The sequence below is a fragment of the Chelonoidis abingdonii genome, chromosome 25 (genome assembly GCF_003597395.2).
Source record: "Chelonoidis abingdonii isolate Lonesome George chromosome 25, CheloAbing_2.0, whole genome shotgun sequence".
NCBI classification, from domain to species: domain Eukaryota; kingdom Metazoa; phylum Chordata; order Testudines; family Testudinidae; genus Chelonoidis; species Chelonoidis abingdonii.
This window is the reverse complement of record NC_133793.1, coordinates 3,283,899-3,299,681: the sequence shown is the minus strand read 5'-3', so window position 1 is coordinate 3,299,681 and position 15,783 is coordinate 3,283,899. Positions and strand designations below refer to the sequence as shown.

The 15,783-nt window shown below is 37.5% G+C and overlaps 1 protein-coding gene across 2 annotated transcripts in view; it reads left to right on the top strand.

Moving 5' to 3' along the window:
- AGO3 (argonaute RISC catalytic component 3) overlaps window positions 1-15,783 on the top strand; it is a 57,658-nt gene that overhangs the window by 22,405 nt on the left and 19,470 nt on the right. Inside the window, exons 3-9 of one of the 2 annotated variants that reach the window (XM_032766755.2) lie at window positions 2,584-2,704; window positions 4,054-4,262; window positions 5,701-5,837; window positions 13,015-13,149; window positions 14,012-14,113; window positions 15,328-15,415; window positions 15,575-15,722. In XM_032766755.2, coding sequence (XP_032622646.1) covers window positions 2,584-2,704; window positions 4,054-4,262; window positions 5,701-5,837; window positions 13,015-13,149; window positions 14,012-14,113; window positions 15,328-15,415; window positions 15,575-15,722 — 940 coding nt within the window. The remainder of the gene's footprint in view (window positions 1-2,583; window positions 2,705-4,053; window positions 4,263-5,700; window positions 5,838-13,014; window positions 13,150-14,011; window positions 14,114-15,327; window positions 15,416-15,574; window positions 15,723-15,783) is intronic. The other variant, XM_032766756.2, reaches the window with a different exon arrangement.

Sequence of the window (15,783 nt, the reverse complement as noted above, 5' to 3'; positions counted from 1 at the left end):
GTTTGAGTTTGCAACCTTAATGCTCTTTTAATGCTGTTTTTTGTGTATAATAGTAAATCAGAGTTTGGGGGAGGATCATGAATAGTTGATACTATAGACTAATTTTTTGTGTGTTTATATTTTTGGTATCTGATATTGGTAGACTCTATTCTTGGTGAAGTTGGAATAGTTCAGATGTTTGCCACCCATGATTTCTGAATTATCACTAAAGCTAAGCTACAACTGGTTAGTCAACGTTTTATAAACTTTTATATACGAATATAAATGTTTGCCACTTTACCTGTTAAAATACATTCCCCCTGTTCCAGGCAATTTTCTGGGTACATCTAGCATTTTATGAAGGTCTCAGTCACTATGTATGGAATGAGCAGTGGTAAATTTTAGAGTGTTTGTAAAATGTTTTGAGGAGCGATTCGAAGGCAAGGAGACTGCTTGGCTAACAAGAAGGGCACACTTTGAAGAGTCACTGTAGTAAAAGTTGCAAACACAAGTAGAGAAATAGTAATGCCATGTATTGAGTTCAGCTCCACAAACCTTTATTGGTTGATATACACTTGAATCCAGCCCATGTTTTCTTATGGCTTAAATAATAAAATACCAGTTTAATTTTTATTAAGCTCTTACTTTACAGGAGCGCTGTAAAGCTCATGTCCCTAAAATATTTTTATGGGGTCACATCATTTAAATGTTTCCTTGAAATGCTGTTGTACTCTGAAATATTATTTTTAAGTGGGTGTTGAATGGGTTTCTTTTTTATATATGATTTCCATCTATCTGCAAATAAATAGATGTCATTGCCTGGGTCTTCAAACCCTCCTTGTTGTCTGAAAATCAAGTTAATCCATTAGCCATAACTTGGCTTAACTAATGCATTAAAAGTGTAATTAAGGTGCAGTTAGAGGTCCATCTCTGTACACCTGCATGAAGTTTCTCCATTGAAATCTAATTAAAAATTCTGCTGGAGTGTGGGTCCGTAGAAAAACCATCTCACTTTCCTTTAGCTGTATTGGCTCTTTATTACATTCTGTATGACTAATGCACTGATTTTGTCAATAAAGTGAGCATATGTGATTCCAGTACATACAAGCAGCAACTCTGAGTATGAAGGTACCTTTTGTAGTCAAATTAGACTATAATCATATTTGAAAGACTCAAGCAGTTTTATATTTAAATTACATGATCAAATTAAATATTAACAGTGGCTGTGATTCCTGCTGCAAATGGCAGCATGAAATCTGGTATCTTTGTTGAAATCCTATATGTGCTTAGTAGATTTGTTTATAATAGGTTACATTAAACTTGCTGTCTTTTTAAAAATGTCACCACCTGTGTGTATGTGTAAAAATATATATATATAATATATATATAATATATATATATATATATATAAAAACATTTTAATTTTATTTCTTGGCCTTGGAAAAAGTATTGTTTTGGGAAATTCAACTGCTGTTACTAATTTTTGCTTAAAAAGGGAAGCAGAGTGTAGCAGTCATTTATGGAAATACTTTGGGTTAACTTTATGCATTCAGGAAGGGTCATATAAGTAAACTTTTCTGTTTGGGAACCAAAAATGTAAATTAAGTATTTTCTCCCACTGTCTATTGTAATTTAAGAATGGGAACACTTAGTATGCTATAACTAACAAAAATCCTGATTCTTAGCAGAGTAAGAAGGAGCTGCAAAGCCATTGAGAAGATAAGTTGGTTTTAGTTTTTTGCCGTTTTTGGTTTTTTTGTAACATTCGATGCCAGCTCTAGTCAGATGGATTGCAAAAGAGGGAAGTCCCTGGACTCCTTATGTACCTACCTGAATCTATTACAATTTGTGTGAAGGATTAAAAGAATGTGGAAATTCCCTGGTGGCGGCTTTCTTATCGTATTCAGTGGATGTATTAGGTTATTGTATTTTTTATTTATTAATCTTAACTGCTATTATAGTCAGAATAAACCATAACCCTACTCAATTTTTATTACTTGTAATCTTGGCTTTGGGTGGGATTAAAATGTAGGGATTTAAAAACATTTAAGAATTTTAAGAAGGCCAACATTCTTGGGTATTTAATACTGAAGCAGCCTGGACAAGATAGTAACCAACTCCTTTTTGCAGATTGATGTATAGATTAAAACATTTTTGGATGAACTAAAACAGTCAAAATTGTATGGTTTCCAGGAGTGAGCATTACCACCAGTTGTAAGGTTAAGCATGTACATTTTCCATGGTTCCAGTTTGTGTGCTTGGAGGTAAGCTGCTTCCGATATGTTTGTAGCACAGTGAGGCATCAGTCCTGTTTGAGGCTTTGGGGTACTATGGCTATACAAATAAATGATTCATAAGCAGCTATATTGCTGGTGGTATTGCATGTTCTTCAGCATTTCATTTTTCAGTATTTTATCTGAATTTCTTGAACTGCTTTATGGAATATCAGGTGCGGATCAGTTAATTTTCTCTAATTTAGCGTACTGAAAACTGCTTGAAGAAAGTGTGTGAAAGATATGAAGGCAGTTGTTCGCAGTGATACAATCTTTCATGACTATTTAATTGTAGATATTTCTGTTGTCTTACAACTGTGCCTTTTTTTAGGGAGGTGGTGGACTCCATGGTGCAGCATTTTAAAGTGACAATATTTGGGGACCGTAGACCAGTTTATGATGGGAAGAGAAGCCTTTATACTGCCAATCCACTCCCTGTAGCAACCACTGGGGTAAGACATATTGGTACTTTTCCGTTGTTACACACAGCTTGTCAGAAAAGCAAGAATATCTTTCTAAAAATGTTAGCTTCAGAAATATTGAAAATACCCTAGTGTATCTGAAATGCAGTAAGAACCTCCCTAATATACACCTTGATGATCCATAAACCCCATAATATACAGAAAATAAGTCTTAACCATCTTCTCAGTAAATATTTAATAGTATTCAATATTTTTCTATACTGAGATCTCATATTAAATACTCAGTTTTACAACATATACTATATAGTATAGTGGTTCTCAAACTTTAGCAACCCAAGGACCCCCATTTGGATTTAAAATATTTCTTGGGCCCTCAAGCCCCCTGTTCAGACCCAGACCCCACCCCCACTTCCTCCAAGACCCACCCCTGTACCATCTCTTCCTGCCCCTGCTCCACCCCTCCTGCTTCTCTTCCCCGCCAATATACCCAGATGTACAGACACTCTTTTCCCAACCTATGTATTATATAATTTTTTTTAACATTAGCTTTAATAAATTTAAAAAAAATATTAGTAGAAGTATTATTAAACAGTCACAAATAGGCTTTCAAGTTAAAATTTTCTCAAGATAATGAGTTTGCGCTTTGTGGCTAGGCTGCTAATACATGAACATATGGATCACATAATTAAGGTGACGTATGCAGCTTGTTGCATCCAGTTTCCTGGGTTTATCCTCTCTCAGCCCAATCCAAAACCTTGGCTTGTAATCATTTTTTAATCTGTTTAATCAGTGTGTTTCACCAGACATGATCACAAACTGTGTTCAGAAATAGTAATATAGGCTGCCAGGGGCAAAGAGCAACAAGGGTAGTGTACGGTATGTTTATAGCGGCAGTAGCATAGAAGTTTAAAATAAAAACATTTCTCTTCTCTTTCCCCTCCCTTCTGCTGTGCAGGGAAATAATGCTGCAGAGTGTGATAGCTATGCTGGCAGACTGAGATAATCGTTTTTTTTTGAGTAGTTGCTTACATAGGTCAAAATCTTAAGTGTTAACAGGATCTTAATCTCTGCTGTTAGTTATTTCATAGGCTAAATCCAAGAGCTGCTGCAAAGTGTCATCACTTTAAACTTCCTTCCATCCGCTTTATATGATTCTGCCTCCTTATTTCAGATCTCCCCTTCTACTTTCGCATACCTGCCAGCTAAAAGCAAAAGTGTTCCTTCTCCCCAGTTTTGACGTCAGATTGTGGATAGGTAGGACAAACATAGACTAACAGTCTGAAAGAGAAAACAGCACAATTTGTAGTCAAGACCTCTCTTTGTATCTCACTGGTCTTTTAAATAACTCTTATCTTCTGCTCCCCCATTCCCTTCAACAGGTAGATTTGGATGTAACATTACCAGGAGAAGGTGGAAAAGATCGTCCCTTCAAGGTGTCAATAAAGTTTGTTTCTCGGGTGAGCTGGCACTTGCTGCATGAAGTTTTGACAGGAAGAACCTTGCCTGAGCCTCTGGAACTAGACAAACCAATCAGCACTAACCCTGTTCATGCTGTTGATGTGGTGCTACGACACCTACCCTCCATGAAGTAGGTTCTCTAATCTTCGTTCCCTCTCTCCCATTAGCTTTTTTAAACTTTGGGGTGAAGTCCATTCATATTTCTGCAGAAACATAGCAGGAGGAAATCGATTAAGCCATTCCCTACCCACAAAACATCTTACTGATGGGCCTCACGAGATTCCTGGTCTGAGTCAATTGAAGCTAATATTATCTGAGTGTGAACATTTGTGCAGGAAGGTCAGATCCAGAACAGGTAATATCAATGACTTTCCACAGTGGATTATTCAAGATAGTATCTTCCCCCAAAAAACTGTTAAGGACTTGTTCTGGATCTTTGTCAGGTTTAAGACATCTGAAACAAAGTAATAAGGGTTACAATATACTGTAGCACTGCATCTTCTGTATACTCCAGCTTAGCAGTGGCTCCACATAACTTGTGATGTGCCCTACCCGAAAGCATGTGCCTTTTTAATTCATTGACATTTCACAAAGCTGCAACTTCATGTTTTGGATAAACAGTTGAGATTAGTGGTGTGTGTGTTTGTTTGTTTTTTTACCAGTATCTGTTTTCCTCATCTCAGAATTCTGAAATTTCAAAAGAGGCCAGTGTTGTTTTGATATACATTTTGCTTTATTCATCAGTGTACTGGAGGTTACTTTTATCTTTTTAAATTTGAGTACTGGTTTGAGGCACAAGGGCAGTTTTCTCCTATACAGGGTGAAATGAAATACATTGGTGAAATATATCTGTAATTTGCCAAAATGATCTTGTGGCTTTATGGAACTAAAATCCTTCAGCTGTCCCAAATTCTAAAGAAACATGAAAGCTAATGGCCTTTATGCTAATGTCATCCACCCCAAACGGTTGTATTCTGGGAGGTTGTTGCACAACTATTATTCATCTTAAATGCTGACATAACTTTCCAAGTTCTTTGCTTACACCAAGCTTTGGGCAATAGAAAGTGAATAGAGAGCTGGACTAAAAACACACGGGTTTTGTAAAACATACCCACTTTCGTGCCAGTGCAGAAGGATATCTGAAAAGACTGGAGCCAATATACACCAGATACTATTCTGTAGAAGCACCCTGCTAGTCAGCATTTGTGCTGCAGTCAAGATCGTGCTTTACTGAAATTAAATCATCCTTTAGATCTTTAACATTTAGTTTTTAATTTGCTTGAAATATCATAAATAGATGTTACTTTCAAAAATCGTGGTGCTTGCTTTGGCTAAAATTACCATCTTAGAAACAGCTACATACAGAATAATAATTCAAAATCATAGCTATATTGTGCAAAATGTGACTTTTTAGTACTGATATACATCAATATCCATACAATAATGTATGAAGTGAAATAATAATCCTTATTATATAAGGCTTTTAAAATAGTCTTATGGAAGGCAGTAGCATATACAGATGGCTACATTTTTTTTTATTTTATTTTTTTATTTTTTTTTTAATATAGGTATACCCCTGTGGGCCGCTCCTTTTTCTCAGCTCCAGAGGGCTATGATCACCCTTTGGGAGGGGGCAGGGAAGTATGGTTTGGATTCCATCAGTCTGTTCGGCCTGCCATGTGGAAAATGATGCTTAATATTGATGGTAAGTAATGTATTTGTGTATAATAGAGGTATGGAATGGAAAGGTTACCTTTTAAGAATAAAAATGCCTGTGCTGTTCAACTAGTTGACTTGTGTGCATCTGAGTTTCGCTATAGAATAGTACATTTTGTTTGTGGGAATAGTTTTCAAAACTTATGGAACAAAAGGATTTAATTGTGGGGAAACTATCAACTCCAGAATTTAACTTTTCTCTCAGCTATAAATTAAGAAATTAAGCTTAAAGTAAATAGCTAATTTCAACTATTCTTGCATATACTCTAGAAAAATACAAAAATTAATCTTTTGCCTATTTAGTTGCTTTATTTAAATTTAGAGTTACTACAAGATACATAACCAGATTTGGCTGTGACCTGAAAAGCTATTTCTAAAAGTAAATGGCTCAGTTTGAAGATTCTACAGCCTTTTATTGTAAAATCATTACATAGAGTACAAATTATTTACCTGATTTTCAATATTGTGACTTGACTATAAGACTTCCTTTATAGTTGTGTGTTTATAATTATAAATATAAAAAATTACTACTAGGCTTCGTTCCTTTGCAGTGGGCTTAATTCAGTCTTTTGGCTTTTCTCGCAAAGGTGATTTAGAATTCCTAGTATTTGTATATCTGGATTTGCCATCAAAGTGTAAACACTTGCCAAAAGATAGTTGTCCTAATCAAGAAACAAAAAGTGTGTTTGTTAAGATATATGACATGTTTCCTCTACGTAAGGGAGACTATCACCAGTACAAGGGCAACGAGTTTGTGGAAATGAATTGTCAGTACCTAGACAAAACACTTAGTGTGTTACCTTACAAACTTCAGTACAAATACATGATTCAATAGTTGCTGTCAGGTTTGATGTATTCTGTCTAGTTAGGTGAAGAGATGACAGTTGTTTGTTTCTATTGAACTAGTTGAGTTTGGCAGTTCTGCAGCACAGACTAAAGACCTAACAGAAGGCTTCTGAGAACAGTTGTTGTACTTGTCAGACAGAATATTCTACACTACAGACTACAAGGATTTAAGCATTCATCTCAGGCTCATGAATTTAAGGCATTTTAATGGAACATGCTCTTTCTTTTTGAAGGGATCTGGCTGAAAATGGCTTGTGCTGCTTAATCTGCTTGAAATATTCTGCCAGCCTCTTGTGGCCATTGATCAGCATTTCATACATATATTAGTGTCTTCTTCCATGCTGAAGACTTGTCTTGATAATATCCCCCACGCATTCTGAATTCCAGGTTTGACTATTGTAACTTATATAGGGATGAAGCTACAGGCCTGAAAATGCTCTAAATAGTATAAAATTCAGCAGCCCATCTACTAAGCAACCGATGTCTCTGTATGCATTGCCCAGTCCTCTGTACTGTGGATCCCCACTAGTTAGTACAGTTCAGGGTCTGTCTCCTGATATTTAAAACCTTCTGGGACTCTTGCCTCTCATGACAGCTGTATTCCATTGGAACTATGAAATTGTTGACCAATAGGGAAAGATTCATGAGTGCGGGAGACAAAACTGTAGCAGGGGCTGGACTGAGATTGTGGAACTGTTTGTCTTAGGTGGTACTCTGTACTCCAAGACTAGTGCTGTTAGTTTTCTAATAGTTTTGAGTTTTTCACTTCTGAATACCCACACATAATGTAAACCTTTGACTCTGAGGGCTAAATGCTGCAGTAATTTAAAACAGCAGCTTTATTTCTTACACTTTAATTATGATATTGCTTTCATCATGGCAATATTAATATGATCATGTCAAATAGGCTATAACAAAAGATTGCAACTAAGTTAAATTAATTTTCCCAACTATGCAAACACAAATTAAAAATCGGAGAAGCAGGGAAAAAGAAAGAGACTCTGTTACAGTCAAATGTAGATTGCTGGAGTTATGAGCTGAGACTGAAGTTGGTACCATTTTTTGGGCAGTCAGGAATGCCACAAGTGTTCCATTAGGTTGGAGGCCAGGTCACTTTGATAAATGGTGTTTTTTTCCTTCCCATTAGCAAAGGATACAATAAATGAGCAGGCAGATACCATATTTAGGGTAGCAAGGGTGCAATGTTTAAATCCAAGAGACCCTGAGGCAAGGTAGACTTGAAAGCTACTAGATGTGCCATTTAGAGCAGAAAATAGCAAAAGAGGGGCAGACACTAAGAAACAAGTTGAGAAAAGCCACATCCTTGTGGAACGCCTTTGAGTTTTATATATTTTTTTAACATATTATGACATTGGAGCAAGTTGTCCCCTATTTCATACTTTTGTAACCATTATGTACTGCTCATGTGCTTCAGAGACAGAAATGAAATACATAGTTGTTGCAGCTGAGGATACATTGATACACCTTATTTCTGCAGGTTTAGGGAACATGTGACAACTTTCATATCTAGCCATGCTTACTGCACAATTATTTTCTCATGGACAGTAAAAGTAAACAAGACAAACAATCCATTTCTGTAATTTCCATTTAATTCAGAATTTTGCATTTTGTTAGGAGTGCAGGATCAAAAATATTGTACCAATCAGCAAATCATACCCAGGTTTTTCAGTTAAATGGCCCATTTGTAACAAGGATATTTCTGACTGTAAAGGTCATGGAATGATTGGTCCAAGACAGTGGTTTTCAACCTTATTTCATTTGTGGACCCCTACAAAATTTCAAATGGAATGGCGAACCCCTTTGGAAGTCTTAGACATAGTTTGAAAACCCCCGGGGTCCACAGACCACAGGTTGAAAACCACTGGTCCAAGCAAAGTAATCACATTGTTCACATTAGCTTAGATCTTTCTGAATTTCTAGCTATTTAGTAACTAGGACATTACCAAAAATGCCAGTATTTCAAAAGAGAAATGCAATGACTCAGTGCTTTGCATCTAAAGCACATCATAATCTTCTCCTACAATTGTTGATATATAGGAGCAGCTGATATTCTTTAATACCAAGCCAAGTACTGTTTAAGTCAAGCTGTTTGCAGTGTCTGCAATGAGGAAGAGAATTCTGAGGTTTAATAGTAGAAATACCGAAATCTATGCTCTTACATACTGAACTTCTTGGAAAACGAGCAATGAAAAAATTGATCCTTTTCTTTTCTCATGTCTGGCAGTAGCTGCAGAAGTAAAAAGAGGGGGTAGTTCTTTGTAAATCCAGTGTACCCAACCAAAACTGTACCATTTAAAGCAGTTAACTCTGATGTGGCTATTAGTTGAAAAGCAGTTACATTAAAATTATTTTAAGTTTTACGCTATTACAAGTACTGTAAATTCTCAACCGTATGTATGCTGCATATTGGAGAGACTAGTTTGTGTTTTGTTTTTTGCTGTAAAGAAAATAGTCTTAATCCCCACTGACACTGAGTTTTGCCTTTTGTTGCTTTTTATAAATTAAGCTTTCACCATCACTGCGGAATAAGGTCTTGTTAACCAGAAGGTTTGTTGTTTTTATCTTCTTGGTAGAAGTTATTCAATTCTAGAGAAGATTTACAGTGGATGTGCAACAGATTATTACATTAAAGTGAAATTCCTGAGTAGAAATCATTTTGTTTAACTGCAGATTATGGGAAAATGACTTCGCTAATTTGGTTTGAGACTAAAGATTAAATCTACAATCAAATTATTGGAGTTTGTTTTGATCACTTACCTTATACAAGGTGCTCTACAAAATATCTGTTCCTATCAGTTTCACAAATTTTGTCACCATGGAGATGAACCACAGATCCCCAGTTGTTGGAGGCGTAAGCTATTTGTGTTCATTCAGTAATCGACATCTGTAGGTGTCTGCTAGAGTGCGTCATGCAAAGTTGGTAGCTTACTGGAGTGACGCATATCTGAAGAATTTTTATTATTTGTATGGGGAATTTTGGTGTTTTAGTATAAGGGACCTGGGAACTTCATAAACTGTTAATTATTTCATAGTCTAATTTTTTTTGCTATTTAAAGACTTCAGTGTATTGCTCTGCCTTTTTATTTTTGGCCTCGAATGAAGGTATGGACTGAGCTAATAGCACCACCTAAAGTTAAGATTGCCTGATTCTTCCCAGTATAAGTCCCTGTTTTCAGTTGTTTATAACTTTGCCAAACTTAAACCATTTGGGGTGAAATTTTCCATGCACTGAATAAGGCAAGTGTAATGTGGAAAAAATACACCACCAAAATATATAACATATTTAGTCAGAGAAACATGAAGACGTTATTTAAAATGTAAATGAAAAATAACTTTCTAGACTGCCTCAGAGGAGAAATAAGCACATCCAGAAACCACAAAATTTTATTGGCAAGTTTGTCCATAGGCTTTTAACTGTGGACTAGTAAGGGGATTTTGAATTTCCTTTGCATTTGGCAGTTTGAGCTAGATGACATTAGTGAACATTATGAAGAAAGTAATGGACATGTGAATAGTTCCAAACTAAGCCACCCCTCCCCCCAGAAAAAAGAAGGAAAAGGAAAATCTTGAAACTAACAACATTTGCTACTGTCACATAGTCTGCTCTGCTTATGTATTCTACCTCTTCCCCCACCCTGTGTCTAGTCCAGGGGTCCAGAATGTGGTGCCGGTGGGCGCCGTGGCGCCCACAGGGGTGTCTGTGTGCGCCCGCATACTGGCCGGCGGACGAACAACTGCCAAAATGCTGCCGACAAGCAGCATCATCCAGAGGCGTTGCCACTGAAATGCCGCTGATTTTCGGCGGAATATCGGTGACGACGTCTCTGGATAACGCTGGTTGTTGGTAGCATTTTGGCGGCGACACCTATTGACATTGCCGCTTGTCGGCAGAATTTCGGCGGATGCTCATCTGCTGCCACGGTCCTCCGTGGCTCGTCATCTGGTGCCCGCCAGATGAAAAAGGTTGGGGACCACTGGCAGTCTATTTAGGGCAGGGACCATCTACTATTCAGCGTTTGTACAATGCCTAGTACTGTGAGACCCTATTCTTGGATGGCCCTTAGGCACTACCACAGTGAACATGATTGATAATTTCTGCTGCGTAATGTCACTGTTGGCAGCTAGAACAAGATTTGTCCTTTGGCTTGCTGATCTGTGGGTAGCATTTTTAGTTTTAGTTGTCTACTTTTAAAAGCAGCTTGCCTTGCCTCTTCAGGGTTAGTAGAGAACAGAGTGTAGCATTAGGACATTGTTCCTTTGTCTCCTGTTCCTTTGTAGTACCGAACCAACTTTGTGTGAAAAGTCTCTGGACAGACTTTTGTTTGTTTATAAGCCATTTCAGGTTATCTAAGAGCTAGTCTACACTGGCAATGCTAAAGTGCTAAAAAACCCACCTTCATCCTGAGCCAGAAAGTTGCAGCGCTGTGAAGTGCCAATGTAGACAAACCCTTAGCTAGGATAACATGAATGTCCATCACAAGTCACCGTAACTGGTAATCTTATAGGCTGTCTTACCATGGTAGTCAAGGACTGAATGGCTTGTAGAAACCAAACTATTGTCACATATCTAGAGGTGGTCTTGTCAGGTCAGAAATCAGGCATACTGGTTGGGCAGCACGGGAGAAGCATTCCTAGCCGCTGCATGTGCAGTGCACTCATTGACACTTTACCAATTTGAGGGATAAGTATAGGATTTCCACCTCCAGGTATTGTCAGTTGAAGACCTTTCACCAGAACTGAAACTTATACTGGAAAAATACTTGAGAAAGTGGAAATGCGTATACAGATACTCTTTTTTCAGAAAGATTGCACATAATCTCTTAATGCAGAATTTTAATCACCTGTTAAAAGCTCTTTCAGGCTTGATGTTGCCTCTTTTGATAATTAAAACCATTCATTTGCATTTCTAGTCTGCTTCTCTTTAGAAAACAATACATGTGGAGAGTACATTAACCCTTTGGCTTCTGCACACTTGGCCTTGATTCTCTGCAAAGTCTTATTCATACTATACGTGGTATGTCTTGTGACACTGGGTTGCATTTCCTTAGTGAGAGTGCCTCTTCACAGCAGCAGTTCCCAACCTTTTTGGCAATTCTAATGGATTTGTTTGTGCCAGCAACCTGTTAAAATCCTTTGCATCCAAACTAAGGATGTCAAACTGAGGATAAACACAAGTGCCTGTGGCATCAGAGTTCATTAACTCTGAGGGTGATGGAGAATGAGGAAAAGTGGGGCAAGGAAGGACCTCCATTTCTGAAATTCCACCATCCCATAACCAAGATATCTGCTAGCTGCTGCTTCTGGCTACTTGGATGCTATATTAGATAAAAACCTAGCGCAGGGGTCCCCAGCGTGGTGCCCGTGGGCGCCATGGCATCTAAATGCATCCGTGTCGTGGCTGGCAGTTGAGCATCCACCGAAATGCCGCCAAAATTCGGCGGCATTTTGGTGGATGCTTGACCACCGCCACAGTCCGTCGTCTGGCTCCTGCCAGACAAAAAACGGTTGGGGACCACTTACCTAGAGGGAGAGAAACATTTACTTGGTTTAAATACAGTTTAGGAGTCTTCTGCTTGGTGGGGAGAGACTTCAGTAATGATGTAATTGCCTGGACTGACATGAGGTCTCATCTTCTAAGCCTTGTATCAGATAGAAAGACTCATTTTCCTATTGCTTCATGTACTTGAAAAGTACCTCTTGTTATATACACAAGCTGAATACCACAAGTTAGGTCAAGGAATGTAGGAAAAACTTTTACAGTCTAAACAGCCTTTAAGAACATAATCCATTTTTCCTAACTGCAACATGACTAGGTCACAACACTAACTCTCAAAGTGCTTTTGGATCTTTAATGAGCCATTAATTGGTCATAACCTTGCTTTTACATTTTATCCAAAAAAGACAGCATCTTTATCAGAGGGGTGTCATTACATACCATCTTTTGGTTTTGGGACCAAACTGTATCTGAAGGAAGGATGTCATAATCTGAACTACCACCACTTACTCAAGCACCCAGTGTATATGGGACATACTTTCAAATCCTGATGAGACTCAAGATAGTCTTCTAAAAAACTAAGCTAGAATTCAGCATGGTGATGTATGGTTGCAGACTGTAGTATTTTGATTGCTCAATACTGAGCTGTCACAAAACTTTCTAATATGTTTTGAAGAAAACGTGAGTGCTGCAAAACGTACACTTGGTGCTCACTTTGAACTAAAAATCAGATGATGTGTTTGTTTCTTTGGCTTCCCAAGATGGATGTTTGCTTCCTCTTCCATTTTTTTTCCTCTCTCCCTAGTTTCTGCCACTGCCTTCTACAAAGCACAACCTGTAATTCAGTTCATGTGTGAAGTTCTCGACATTCATAACATTGATGAACAACCGAGACCTCTGACTGATTCTCATCGGGTAAAATTCACCAAAGAGATAAAGGGTGAGTAGAAAGTTATCTCTAATCAGCATGGAACAGATTGTGTCTAATGTGCTCAGGAGGTTAGTTATGACAGACACATTAACTGAAAATCTCAGAATTAATATAACCTGGATCAAAAGTGAGTGTGTCCAAAATAATTGCAATATTTACTATCTTTAGATTTAAAATTAATACACGAGCTGCATGGCTCTTTAAACTGTCTGCAAAGCCCAACAAAGATGAAATACTAGATAAACTCTGATTTTTTTTAAAGGTCAAATAGTAAGACTGCTTATTATAATGAATGTACCAAAGCAATCGCATTCCTGGATGGCTGACTCTTGTTTAGGAGATATTGTCAGTAGTGTGCACACTCCTGCTGCAATTTAAATGCTGAGGCAAAGCAAATATATTGGTTTTTAAAGCTGGAGTCATTGATTGTCTGCCAATATTTTATTAATATGACTTTATATCAGTTGTGATATAACAGGGATAGCTTAGTGGTATTTACCAACCTTAGGCAGGGGGACAGATTCCATCTTGAAGACTTGATTTAGTTGTGGAAGTTTGGGTAGTTTCATTACATACACTACTTTGGTGTCTGCTTTCATGCTTCTTTGCACTCCAGTGTATAGAGTAACTTGCAGCAGGGATAAGACCTTGTTAGGAGGGTTTGAACAAAGTCTTTCCTGAAATTTTTTTCTGTCACTTGCTGCAAGAGTACATGCCATTTAAGAACCAATCAGTTTAATAAGGTAAAGTACAGCCAGTCAGACCCCTGTGTTTGTAAAATCAAGAAATTCTTTTAAAAACCGTACCTTTAATGGATAAATTATTTTGTAACTGGCTCAAACACAAATCTTTCTGTTTTTAAATCAGTCAGAATGCAGCATGTCTAACTGTACAGTGAGCAGCTGTCACTCTACTTCACCAACACATCTCAGTCATTGTAATAGAAATAGCCACTGTAAGAAAACACTGCAAGGTAAATTAACCTTGGTTGTTAATATTTATTTGTATTATAGTAGTACTTAAGGGCCCCAACTAAGATCAGAGCACTATTGTGCTAAGCACTGTGCATATATGTAGCACAACAGTCCCTGCCCTGAAGAGCTTTCAGTTTAAATAGACAACAGAAGGTCAGAGGGGAAACAGTCTGAGAGACGAAGAGACTTCTCCAATGTCAGAGTAGACCTCTGTGAATAGAACCTGGGTCTCTTGAATCCTAGTCCAGTATTTTGTCTATTGGACCGTATTGCTGCTTCATTCATTTCTCGTGTCCCTGAAGGCAGAGAGAGTGCCTATCCTATGACACTGCCATCACGGTATCATTTTTATGTAAATATCGACTTCGTATTGTTATGAGGAATTAATAGAGTAGAGTTAATTTGGATTACCATATACTTACTAGAATTCCAATGGGATTTCTGTGAATTTACCAGTTGGATACCATGGAATAACATGCAGTCAACTCCTGTAGCTATGGTGCAAAAGAAGGAGGAAAGTATATAGAGTCAGGATTCTTCTCATGATTAAAGGCCTGGACTAGATCTTAACTTTAGCTATTCAAGATTGTACAAAAAACTCATGATAAATCTCTAGAATTTAGAAATATTGACATTGCAATGAAAATAAAGCAAGTTAGTTAAAATACTGATTAAAGCTAATGGATATAAGTGGGAGAAATCACCTAGGAAAGTAATTTTTGAACTATCTTACTTATCCCCTTGGTATAGATATGGTTCTTCAGTCCTAGGGTGCATTGGAATTGGTCACCATGGGCAAAAAGGGCATTGCTGCCCTTTGAGAATCTGAACAGAAAACTATATATTTTGAATCCAGACTTCAGTCTCCATCAGGCTAGTCTCACTTATCTTAAAATTAGTGTAACAGCTTCAACTGGAATTATAAATTACTTTGAATTGCATGTTTTTGTACCTAGGATTTATTTTTAAAAGAAACTCGTGATTCTCCACTCTTAGAAATATTTAAAAATAACTACCTCTTAAATGAAAGTCAGAAATCAAATAATGCCTTAAATGCAGAACATGAGTTTCTAACACGGTGCCATAAGATCATTGTATCTATTTAACACTCAGAGTTCTTGACTGTTATGTGTGTACTCCTATAAGAAACTTACGCAAACACTTAACGTGTATATGTTGCATGACATTGTTTTTTCTTGTTGCTTTCATACAGGTCTGAAGGTTGAAGTGACTCACTGTGGAACAATGAGACGGAAATACCGTGTTTGTAATGTAACAAGGAGACCTGCCAGTCATCAAACGTAAGCAGACATTTGTCAAAGTGGAGAATGTGTAGCAGTTTGCCCTAACATCAGATACTTGGAGGGATGGACTGAGAGTTTATTAAAATCACTTCGGAGAATTCTAGTAGTTAAACTTTCAACTCTATTTTGACTAAAATTCTTGTGGTGTCTTTCCAGCTTCCCTTTACAGTTAGAAAATGGCCAGACAGTTGAGAGAACAGTAGCACAGTACTTCAGAGAGAAGTATAACCTCCAGCTGAAATATCCTCATCTTCCTTGTCTACAAGTGGGACAGGAGCAGAAACATACCTACCTGCCTCTAGAAGTAATGATTCTGATAAATTGATGTTTTGATCCAGTAGCATGTTTTTGCAGAGTGTTAATTT